This window comes from Mus musculus, chromosome 1 (assembly GCF_000001635.26).
Source record: "Mus musculus strain C57BL/6J chromosome 1, GRCm38.p6 C57BL/6J".
In the NCBI taxonomy this organism is placed as follows: Eukaryota; Metazoa; Chordata; class Mammalia; order Rodentia; family Muridae; genus Mus; species Mus musculus.
Genome location: NC_000067.6, coordinates 4,884,960 through 4,897,909, shown reverse-complemented (window position 1 = coordinate 4,897,909; position 12,950 = coordinate 4,884,960). Strand labels below are relative to the sequence as shown.

The window sequence follows — 12,950 nt, the reverse complement described above, 5'->3', positions numbered from 1 at the left end:
TATGTTTAACAACAAAAAACTTTATTGATTTACAAATTTTAAAATGGATCACTTAAAAGTGGGACTATTTTAACCTTATTACTTTTAAACTAATTCTTTCAAACTGTACTTTATTTTTAAAGTGACAGAAATTATCCATGGACCAATCTTTTTTTTGGGGGGGGGAGGGGGGTTGAGACAGGGTTTCTCTGTATAGCCCTGGCTGTCCTGGAACTCACTCTGTAGACCAGGCTGGCCTCAAACTCAGAAATCCGCCTGCCTCTGCCTCCCGAGTTCTGGGATTAAAGGTGTGGGCCACCACGCCCGGCAGACCAATCCTTTTAACATGGACATATTGTTTTCCATGTTATGACAAACGGTCTACAAAGCAGAGCATAGAAGAGTGCAAAGCTTGTGCAACGGTTTTTACACAGGAGTCTGAACACAGGCAGAAGCACTTAATTTATAAAAGTGGCCTTTACTATATGCATTACAACATCTGTGTCAGGAAGACGATGTGAAAACCACTGCTTATTACTAGCAAAACAAGTGGGACACATTTAAAAAGTAAAACTTAATTGTGAAATATGTTTTGTAAAACTATTTGCTACAGCCTACATTTCAGCTGGCTTGACATCATCATGTAAGAAAAATTTCAGCACAAAAGATTCAGTCTAAAGGAGGTGCCTTTTTTTGCAACCTCCATACACAAAGAGCATAGCTTAATGATTTACACAGTTCTCAGGCTTAATCCTTGGTCAGTAGGTTTCCAAGTGCAAGTACAGTCATGCTGCCTCCAGGAACTCTACTAAGATACTAACATTTTCTTCATAGCATGTCTTCCTATTGGGGACAATTCATCAGAAGTATACCTGTGGTGGGCTTTATGAAAAGCTTAGGAAATTATAACAGAGTTCTATAAAACTAAAATATAGCACAAAGTCAAATAAAATAAACCAAGTCCGTTTTCAGAGTAAAATCTATTAAAAAATGGTATTATATATGTATGAGAAATAAAAGAAATGATCACTGTGGTTAGTCACAGATGCAAGAGATCCAAGGATCCGAGGCTTTGTGAGCACAGTAATTAAGAGTAAAGTAATATGCTAGTTCAAATTGTGTGCACAACTTTGATAAGCTGGCCACATACTATTGGAATACACACTACATTTGGTAACTCTAAAAATTTATATTATGCCTTTTCCTTTTAACATGTTTAGGTACATACCAATGAGAAAAGCAATTTATCTTTATGCATTAACAGATCAACAAAATTTTTGTGTTCTAGGCTATAAAAAGTTAATATTTAATAAAATGCAACATCAACTTATGAAAGAGAAAAACAAAGCAACACATTATATCATTATTTTATGGTCTCCCAGCTGATCTGAGACCACAGAAGGCATTTAAGACAGACTGTCAGGTGAACAACAAAGACCAACCCATGAGATGTATGTTGTTTACAAATTTCACTTGCAAGGAAACGAGTTGCCTGGCTTAATTTTAAAGCTAATTACAAAATTAGTTTTTCTTAATGGTCCAGATACTTTGCCAATTCTTCCAAACTCAACAGAACTGCAAAGACAAAAGAAATATTTTGTAAGGTTTACAAATACAAGGAATGGTGTATATATATTCATTTTAAATACTTTGTTAAAAAGGTATTTTTGAAAAATAATTTTTATACATAGTAGCCACTCATTTTTACCCTCCACCAAAAAATTACAAGGACTATGTAATGAAGACCAAATATATAAAGCCTTTGATGTTTTAAAAAGTATTTCTCTAATGTTTCTTGGTTAAATAACAATTCTTATTAGCTTTCTACACTAAACTAAACTTCTTATATTTGTTAAATACCATATGGTACAACATGTTTTAGTAAACTGCTTGTATTAAAACAAACTGCATAATACTTGAGTAAGCAGAGATAAAAATTACGGAGCATGTATAACAGATCTAAGAGAGAATCTGGACAGGCAAGTCTGTCTACCAGGACTGGAAACGAGGATGACAGAGAGGGAGCTTAAGTATCAGCTATGCCTACTACATGAGGAAGTCATAGTTGAGTGAGTGAGCGGCAAGGGAATTCTAATTATTGTGTGGTCCAAAGACTTATCCCTACTATGGGTATCTCCCGATCCCACACCAGTAATATCCCCATCATTATTAATAATAAAAGTAATATTGAGATTGATGTGCAATCCTAATTTTATATTTTGTTTTTTTAGCTTAAAAAAACAAAGTCACTCAAAAATTAGTTTTCCACTGGCCTGTACAAAAATTGAAGTGTCATCAACAGTCAATCTGAAGTCAGGAGGGAATCACAGAACCCTACTCCTTGCTTAACTATTGGTAAATTCTGGGGCTGAAGCAATAGAAACTCTAATGAACAGTTCAAAACCTGCAGTCATACAGACTGGCCTGGTTAAACTCAGAGGGTCACACAACAAAACAGCATTAATGTGAGGAAGGGACTCAGAAGGATTGACGGGTAGGTGAGAGATGAGACTAAGGGTGAGTAACTAGAGTACATTTTATACATGTTTGTATAAAAAGCAAAGAACAGATACATAACAAGCATAAACTTGCTTGTATGAGACGAACTTAATAATAAAAAAGCAAAATAAATGTTTACTGAAAAGCTACAAACCCACAACTAAGCCCAATATAATTCCTAAAACAAACTCTGATATCATAGAGCTCTATAAATTTTTCCAAGATAAAAATGTAATGGGAATGTGTGACAATAATTTAGTATTTTTCCCTGGTATTAAAATATATGTGTTAGTAAGATTAAGTCTTAGGAGGGTACAGATTTATATGTTAGTCAGTTTATAAAGTTTTATATGTTAGTCAGCTTATAAAGTTTTATATGTTAGTCAGCTTATAAAGTTTTGATATACATGCCAGGGTGTGCCATACCTTCCACCGATTTCCACATTCATTACATACAACAAATGTTGTCATTGGTTCATCAGCACTACGAGTTTGCACCTACAGTAGAATTAAATGAAAATCATTACTTTTTGAATGAATGACCATTAAAAATAATCCAACCCATATAAGAGCATTCTACATAAAGATATACAGTAACTCCAGTGATATTACCTTAAGATGTGCAAGAGCTTATAGAAGTTCAAATACACCATTGGAAAAAGAGCATATATTTTCAAACGTCATTTTTCTTATTCTGTTGTCCTTCATGTGTAATTTATCCAGGTAAGTGGGAAAAGAAATTCTCTAAAAGTCAAGATTAAATTGTGCTGGTACACACCTTTAATTCTAGCACTCGGGAGGCAGAAGCAGGAGAATCTCTGAGTTTTAAGTCAGCCTGGTCTACAGAGTTCTAGGACAAGTCAGGGCTGTTACACAGAGCAATCCTGTCTCAACCAACCAACCAAACAACCAAACAAACAACAAAAAAGTAAAGAAATATTCTAATAAGGACTGAAGAGATGACTCAGCAGTTACAAGCATTTGCCATTCTTGCAGAGGACCAAGGATCTAGTCCCAGCACCAGCTTGGTACTTCCCAACCATCCATAAATCCAATTCTAGAAGATATGCCAGCCTCTTCCGATTTCCAAGGGCATGAAGATGCATATGATACATGACAACATGCAGAGAAAATACATAAAACATAAATAAATCTAAAAGGAAGAGGAGGAGAAGGAAACAAACACTCTAAAAAGTCCTTCTTGCCCTGTGAGATGGATCAGTATGTAAACGTACTTGCCATCAACCCTAACAACTTGAGTTTGAGCCCCAAATCCATGGTAGAAGAAGAGACTCAAATACCCCTCTGGTCTTCACATGTGTAAGCGCGCGCACACACACACACACACACACACAAACACACACACACACACACACACACACGCACACACGCACACACGCACGCACGCACACACACACACACAGACACACACACACCCCTCACTTTAAAAAAAAAAAATCTCGGCTCTTCTGTACTCAATGGCAATAGTATCTAGGCCCCTGAAGTAGGCAATTTTCTGTTCTCTGTGAACATCTCTCTATAAGGTAGTTAAACCTAAAGTACTCACAGGCTGTGTGAAGAGAGTGGAGAACTTCCCTTAAACTATATGGTCCTGCTTACTCTGACAAAGTAACCAGTAACTGCTTATAAGCTGTTAAAAACAACCTGGTCATTGTAGTACATCTTTTATTTTATATAGCCACTACAGTTTTCATATTAAATGTTTTATCTTCAATTAGTTGGAATCTACTGAGAAAGCACTTTTTCACTAAGAGGTCAGAAGAATTACAGATTCTGTGATTATCTTTACTCTGAAACAGGAGTGAAACATTCTTAATGTGAACATGAGAGCACATTCAATCACAAACCTGTGTATAAGTGCAGTTCTTCTTTTTACATTTGCCACAAGTGAACAAGTCAGTCTGGGTCCCACCAGTCTTGGCCATCTGATGCTCCCTGATGGCTTCTTTGGTCAGGTTTTTCCTCATCTCTTTGAGCTCATCACTAGCCATTTCCTATGGCAAAAATGGCAGTATCCATCAGATACTTTCTATAGCTATTCTATATCCTGAATGTTTTCATGTTCGCATAGCTTAGCAATAATCAACAATAAAAGTAAAATCAGCTTATAAAATTTTAATAATGTCCCTCAGAAGATTTAAAATAATTTGCTTCCTTTCAAAATCTCTTTAATGACTTGTAAATATTTATGTAAAAATTAGATCCACATACTGTTTCTAAACTAACAATGAAAACCTGTAGCAATTAGCAACTCTAGTATTCACAAAGTGGTCTAAATACTATCACTACCCATGCCATCCTCAGAGAAACCAGGGGCCTTCAGAGGAAGGTCTGGATTTATTTTGAGGCAAGTACACAGAATATACCAGGATTCCTTTCTGTGCCAGAAAAAGTAGCATCAAGGAGAGTCTGATGGTCCATAGTAAAGAGAGCTTCTTCAGTCACTGAAATAATTACTATAACAAAAAATACCCAGGAGGTTGTTGAGAAGGTTCGAAAAGTCCCCGACAGGACTTAGTAGAGGGCATGTAGATACAAAAGCATTATGCTTGACATAGATTCAAGAGATAAGGATGAAAAAAAAAGTATGCAAAAAAAGGAAGACAAATTCTCAAAAAGTAGGTAGAACTCAGGTGATGGATATATAGAATCTGATATATAATTGTGTTTTCTGCTTTGCAGAAGTTTTAGGTATTTTAAAACAAAATTTCATGAAGATAAACTTTATTAGCTATTTCAAAAGTTACTATTACTCTGATGGATGGTTAATAAAATCAAAATTGTAGATACACTATGGCTAATGTCTATAAATAGCAGACTATGAATCTACCCCATAGTTTTCTACATTTATTTAAGAAATAACCAGTAAGATGGCTAAGTTTATAGGTTTCTTTTTAAGACTTATTCATTATATGTAAGTACACTGTAGCTGTCTTCAGATGCGCCAGAAGAGGGCATCAGATCTCATTACAAATGGTTGTGAACCACCATGTGGTTGCTGGGATTTGAACTCAGGACCTTTGGAGGAGCAGTCAATGCTCTTAACCGCTGAGCCATCTCTCCAGCCCCCAAGTTTAGTTTTTAACCATGGTAAATGGCTTAAAGGATACAAAGTCTGTTCATAACTAAAAGATTCACAATTCATATAAATTCAAGCGATAAATGGGTCCAAATATTTAATGTACCACACAAAGAACATCTGGACAGCTCAAGACAAAAGGAATAAACCAACAATATCAATGGAGTAAATAATCTTGAGTGTTCCTAATATATAAATGTACCATAGTTGTTTTTGCAGCACATGAGATATTTATATAACACTTATATACAGACTTGCTCACCTCTGCTGTCATTCTAGCAAATAGATCAGGAGGAATATTCCCACACAGCACATTTTTCCTTAAATTTGGATTCTTTGCATCTTTAAGATTTGATATCCTACTTCGTACTCTGTTTTTGTATTTCATGTCTGTATTCCTTATTTCTTGATATATAGGTACTTGGCCATTAAGGAAAAAAGAATAAGCTATACAGATAAGAACTTTGTTTGTCCTGTCAAATTCATAATTCTTAAATTTTTAAGCAATTTGTAAAAATGGTTTCCAATTTAGATAAAGGATAAGAAAACACTTCTTTCATATTCCTTCATCTGTTACTGGTCATAGTGTTACTCTTTACAACTTTGACTAAGTAATGCTTTTTATTTTTTAATGCTTAATGTCAAAAGCATGCAAGAGTAACTGCCACAACCCAAGTTAGCAAGTATTTGAGAAATTATAATTACACAAGCTGTTAACTTGCCCAACTCTGAATCCCACTATGGATCTTAAATTTGTAGCATAGCCACAGGTCCCTTGGAGGTCTTCTGCGAAGAGACCGTAGGCGACATTTCTGAAGGCTCAGCTCACTCATTTACCAGCTCGTGACAAAATGATTACAGCAGTCTCTTCTCCACAGAAGGCCAGTTCAAAATAAAGACTGGAGGAGCTCACTTTTTACAAAGACCAGTTCCACAAAAAGAAGAGTTTCATCTTATACTGCCACCGAGGTACTTCACGTAAGTCCTCTCTCACAGTCTTTTCTGTGGTGCCAGGCATAAACACATGCTCTGCCAGAAAGAACAGGGGACTGTGAGTACTCTGCTGAGGCTCTCCACTGAGCGACCTTTATATTTCCTGCCAGTTTACACAACTTAAATTCAGATGCTACATTCCCAATTTGCAAAGACAGAAAGACAAAACTACCATCAAACATAGGCTGTTAAGATCTGAATGACGCCGGGCAGTGGTGGCGCACGCCTTTAATCCCAGCACTTGGGAGGCAGAGGCAGGCAGATTTCTAAGTTTGAGGCCAGCCTGGTCTACAGAGTGAGTTCCAGAACAGCCAGGGCTATACAGAGAAACCCTGTCTCAAAACAAACAAACAAACAAACAAACAAACAAACAAACAGGATTTGAATGACAAAGAAACAAGTGAAATAAATTAACATGATACCCTTCTCCTTCCTAAGAAAATACAGGATAAAACTCTGACTTATATAGCAGAAGAAAGTGGACAAGAAAACCTCACAGATTACTAAACACAGATAGATATGGATGTGCACACAAAGGATATCTTCCTCAATCTGAGATCCCAGTTCTTCTTCATCAGCTCCAATTGCAACATAATCATCTAGGAATAAGAATGAAAAACTCATTATTGTAAAGTGTAAGCAAACCATTTCTATTTCTTCAAGTCCATTTGCCTTCTGTAAAGAATCTCTGAGTTAGATCTGGTATCTTACTGCCCACTACTCCTGTCTTCTAGGCTTTGTCTAAGGTCTCTGCCACAGCACTCCTGCATTGATGACTCCTGTTCCTGAGGAAAAACAATTCACATACTAGGCAATTCCTCATTTCATAAGACCATAAATTCTGGGTGTTCCAACAAAGAGAAGAGAAAGAACAGATATTAGGAAGAACTGTCCTGTCTCTTGTGACTCAGGCTTCAGCACAGAGAAACTACTCATTTCATTTGCCAGTCACATACACAGACATACTCAGAAGAATTCCACAAATGCTCAAAAGGACAGAAAGAATAAATAGAACTGCTAGAAAGAAAAGGGGGAAAAATACACAGAAACAATAAGGAAATTAAAGTAGAAAGAACCAAGTAAAGAGCTAAACTGGTCATCCTAGCTATGCATAGTTCAGCATAACTGAAAAGAAAAAGAATGAGTTTGTATAAAATGTCAAATATCCTGCCAATCAAGCTTACTTTCTTAATTAATACACATACATTTGACATATTTTATGGATACCACATTATGTTATCCATATTCACACCGTATATGGATCCCTAAAGTCTAAAATTTACATGTTAAGTCTAAGATCAGTCCTTTGTAGTACTTTTTACATAAGTATAAACTATAAATACATTCTGCTTTTCTAACTATAAAAAAGTAAAAAAAAAAAGAATTATTAATATAAAACTTAATACTTTATGTCATACTAACATTTGACTATTCAGTGTTATTACCTCTCAATCTAAGGTCAGGGTAACGAGCTTGCAGATTAAAGATTTGTGTGGGAAAAGCTTAAATTAGCATGAATCAGAAAAGGTATCAACACCCTAGAAGGCTCTGTCTATAGGAGGTCCCAGTGTCCTGAGTTACTCTTTATACTGCCCTTTAATAACTGCTACTAACAACAAACTCCTAAGCTAAGTGGTGGGAGCTATCAGCAGGGAGATACCTATAAAACACTAACACAAAGGTAAAGATGACATAGGGTTACAAAAGGCTAAAGAGCAAACAAACACTAAACTTACCTCCTGTCCGAAGAGCTGCAGCAAGCATCTCCCTACATTTTAATCGCACAGAATCAGAAGTGCTTGGTGCCCGAGGAAAAGATGAAACATATGTATCTCGAGCATTTGTCTCATCCTTTCTGCTGCTTACATTGCTGCTGGAACTACTAAAATACACAACATATATAAATACACAGAGCAGAAAACAATCAGGAAACCCTTCATAATAGCATTAGCATTACTTTTCTAAAAATAAATACTTGGGGTCTCTTAAGTAGACCAGGCTGGTCTCAAGTCAGGTCTTCCTGCCTCTTCCTCAAGTGCTCAGATTAATGTGTGCACCACTACAGGCTGCACTACACTATTTCAAACAGAAAAAAAAGTATATATTATAGCTCAGCATAGTACATAAAAAGCAGGGATCTTGGTTTAAGAAAAGGGATGAGGGGATAGGATTAGAGGCAACTTGCAGGCAAAATAGAAAAAAATTGCTTAAAAACATCTGTTGTAGTTAGACAATAAGGTTCTAATAAAACTCTTTAAGACAAGAGCAGGTTTATTGTTTCAGAATTGTAAAAAGATTTCTTCCTAGAAATACTAGCATCAATCTGAATAGTCTAAAAATTTTCTAATCAACTCCAAAATTTCAATTACATCTGATTAACTTCTGTTGGACATTCACCAGAACAAGTTATTTTCAAAATGTTTCTGTCTAGTTTTCAGTTCAGTTTTGTCATATTAATGGTATCTATCACAAATCTTTTTCAAAGACTAATTATGCTGCCTGTGCCCTCTTGTCCACTGTAGAACTAACTTGCTGTGCTTGCTAATAAGAATACATCTCCTCAGGCTGGAGATGGCTCATCAGTGAAGAGCACTGACTGCTCTTCTGAAGGTCCTGAGTTCAATTCCCAGCAACCCCCACATGGTGGCTCACAACCATCTGTACAGCTACAGTGTACTCACATACATGAATAAATACATCTTAAAAAAAAAAAGAATGCATCTCCACCCCTTCTCTCCAAGACAAGGCCTGTGGTTGTGCTCACTTTAACTGAAGCACTCAAGAGAAGGAAGACTCTGAGCTTGAACTGTTAGACACCAGAACTGGCTACTACAGACGTGAGAGTCATCTGTGTCATCTAACTTTATAGTCAGTTCTTCAGAGACCATCTCCTATGACCTACTTAGAAAATACTGTTTACACGGCGGTTTGAACATAGCTCTCATACATACTCCCCTGCAAGACTAAGTTTCCTAAAAGCAAGAGCTGGGATTTAATCCTGTGCCTATCTTTAAGAATATATATATAATATATAAGTATAGATTGGTATCTGCAAGCAGTAAATAAAAAAATGACTGTTTACTTTTGAGATAGGGTGTCATGTAGCCAAGGCTGGCCCCGAACTCTCTATATAAGCCAAGAATGACCTTAAATTTCTCATCCTTCTGACTCGGATTACAGATGTGTGCCACTATGCCCTATTTTATGGAATCCTAGAAATTGAATCCTGGGCTTTGCATATGCTCAGCAAGCACTACACCAAATTAACTACAACTCTAGTCCCCAACCAATGTTAAACTAAAAACTTCTTAAATATTTCTTTAATTTCTTTGCCTATGGCCAGACTTAGCCAAAACACTGCAAACTGCCTGTGTGGACAAATGAAGACCCATTTAAATCAACTGTTTTTCAAATTCTTGCACCAAAATACAAAACCTTGCTCAACTTCAAATCACCTTTCTTTTTATTATACCTCAGACTTTTCTGGACAGTCCTCTATTGCTTCTTCCTGGTTCTGTATTGGACAGATGCAAGGCTTTAGCAGATAAACGCCACCTAAACTTCAATTACTAATAAAAATACACTGAAAACTCATTTTCTTTTAAATGGCTAAATCTGGGAGGAAAAGTACTCAAAAGGCAAATGAGTTCCAGGGTCAATCCCTAATCAGTACCTTCATATCGGATTTATTATTGCTAGCCCTAGCAATCTTATTCAAACTTATTAAAAGTATAAAATAAATAATTTCATTTTATTTATGTAGACTTCTATTTTTCCTTCTAAAATTCTAAGAAATCTTGCTAAATTTTTTAAAGTTAGCATACACGTGTACTAGTCCCATTTGACTAGACAGTGGGAAGAGTAGTGAAGGGAAGACCAGAAGACCAAAAAAAGTGATGGAGCAGGTAAACTACCTAGTTACTATTGCTGTTTTTTTTTTGTTTTTGTTTTGTTGATGTTGTTGTTAACATGACACAAACTAGAGTTATCTGGTAAGAGAAACCTCAACTGAGAAAAGGTCTCCACTAGATTGCCCACAGATCAGGCTATGGGGCACTTTTTAATTAGTGATTGATGAGAGTCCTGTTCACCGTGGATGGTGCCACAATTGGGCAGGTGGTCCTGGATTGTATAAAAAAGAGCAACAAGCCTTAAGTACCAAGCCAGTAAGGCAACATTCCTCCATGGCTTCCTGCTTTGGTATCCCTCAACGAACTTGTCCTGGGATATGTACCCTATTGATCCTTTATTTTCTGCTTCTTTTGTTTTTTGGGTTTTTTTTTTTTTTTTTTTTTTTTGATGTTGTTGTTGTTCTTTTTTTTTTGAGACAGGGTTTCTCTGTTGTCCTGGCCAACTTAGAGACCCATTCGACTCCGCCTCCTAATTACTGAGATGAAAGGCATGTATTACCCACCACTGCCAAGTTTGATCATATTCTTTATCACAGCAATAGAAATCCTAAGACAGCAACCTTAGCAGAGATCAATTTACATACAAAGTGAGCTACCTTTCTTCTCTTGCTTCAGGGCTATTCTGTGATGAAATTGCAGGCTCTTTTTTCTTTTCTTCAGGGTCTTTATCAGTTGATGGTCCATCTGAAAAATTTATCAAATTCCTAAACAGTCTACTTTTGTTAAAAATGAAAACAATCAAAGTACTGTACATTAATAGACAATACACACTAAATGATCAAGCCCCAAAGATCATTAAAACCTTCAATTTCCCACAATTATATAAATATAAGCAAAGTATTATATTAGCATATATACTGGGATATTATTCATAATAGGCTCATAATCAACATTCCTAAATTGTAACTTGGAAAGAAACAGAAATTCACATGCCAATGGCACCTGAAAGTTTAAAAGAAAAATATACACAGGAAAGAATGTGGATGAATGTGAGCACACCCATTCTGAAAATGAATGATCTGTCAACAGAGCAGCAGATTCCAAACTCTTTTTAAGACTTAGAGCAGTGGTTCTCAACTTGTGGGTCACATATCCTGCATATCAGATAATCATATTATAATTCATATAGCAGTGGCATAATTACAGTTATGAAGTAGCAATGAAATAATTCTATGGTTGGGGGAGGTCAGTTCACCACAACATGAGGACCTGTATTAAAGGGTCCAAGCATTAGGAAGGCTGAGAACCAATAACTTAGAGAAAATCGATTTAACATTGTGAATACATGTAAAAGTCAAAGCAATTATTTTTGCAACAGAAACCATTCATCTTAAGCCACTCAAAACTGTTGCAGAGTTAGGTTTAGAAAATATTTAGGTCTAATGTAGAAATTATTTCACTTATCTATATTTTGCTGTCTGGCCATATCCCGCCCTTTTAATGTTCATCTACTCTCTGCATAAAATACTGAAGTTATTATAAAGACCACGAAGGCAATTTTTAAACATAATCTTATCCCATGCTTCTGTCTAAATCCATTCAACTTAAATCTCTGCCAATGAAATATAAGCATGATAACTGCTAAAATTCCAGACAATTCTTACACTGCTTGGGACCAATAGCAGCATGTCTAGAGAAAGGCCTATAATTTTATCAACCCAAAATACAATTACCTAAAATACAAAATTCTCTGTGCTATAGCATGAACACACACTTTAGTTTTCACACAATACTAAATTGTATCACATTTTGTTATTGTCTATTTCCCTTAAAAGCCTGAAAAAAAAACCACACTCTTACGATCCCAAAACCCAGGAGGCAGAGGCAGGAGGATTGAGAATTTGGGATACATAGCGAGTCCTTGTCTCCTAATCACAAAGCAAGCAAACGAGAAAGCCCCAAACCCTAAGATGCCTTAGACTGTGAAGCAGAATACCTGTACTAATAACGGCATAGGGGTGCGGTAGAGTGCATACCCAGCACTTGGGAGGTAGAGGCAAACAAATCTGAGTTTGAGAACAGTCCAGTCGTCATAGGGAGTTCAAGGCCAGTTAGGACTACAGTGAAACCTTGCCTCAAACTAACTAACTAACTAACTAACTAAATAAATAAATAAATGAAACCTTGCCTCAAAATAAATAGATAGATAGATAGATAGATAGATAGATAGATAGATAGATAAGGAATGGCTTATGGGGAATAAGAGACAGCCCCAGAGTTGTAGAGTAGAAAGTATTTAAGAGAAATAGGCAACACAATACACTGCCCTCACCACTCTGGCAGCGTATGGGGGTTCAATCCTCAAAGACAGAACAGTTAAGAGGCATGAACAGCTTTACAAACATTCCCACAGACATGTAATAGGGTTTAATGGCAGAATGCTTGCCTAGTGTGCCAGTTTGAATATGCTCAATCTAAAAAGTGGCACTATTAGGTGTAACCTTGTCGGAGTAGGTGTGTCACTGTGG

The 12,950-nt window shown here is 36.3% G+C and overlaps 1 protein-coding gene across 3 annotated transcripts in view; it reads right to left on the bottom strand.

The window, feature by feature from the left end:
* Positions 1 to 12,950, bottom strand: part of Tcea1 (transcription elongation factor A (SII) 1) — a 40,216-nt gene continuing 27,266 nt past the window's right edge. For 2 of the 3 annotated variants that reach the window (NM_011541.4, NM_001159751.1), the window contains exons 4-10: positions 11,079 to 11,166; positions 8,308 to 8,453; positions 7,114 to 7,170; positions 5,841 to 5,995; positions 4,347 to 4,493; positions 2,905 to 2,976; positions 1 to 1,554 (exon numbers count right to left, since the gene is read on the bottom strand). In NM_011541.4, the coding sequence (NP_035671.1) occupies positions 1,546 to 1,554; positions 2,905 to 2,976; positions 4,347 to 4,493; positions 5,841 to 5,995; positions 7,114 to 7,170; positions 8,308 to 8,453; positions 11,079 to 11,166 (674 nt within the window). In that variant the 3' untranslated portion in view covers positions 1 to 1,545. The remainder of the gene's footprint in view (positions 1,555 to 2,904; positions 2,977 to 4,346; positions 4,494 to 5,840; positions 5,996 to 7,113; positions 7,171 to 8,307; positions 8,454 to 11,078; positions 11,167 to 12,950) is intronic. The other variant, NM_001159750.1, reaches the window with a different exon arrangement.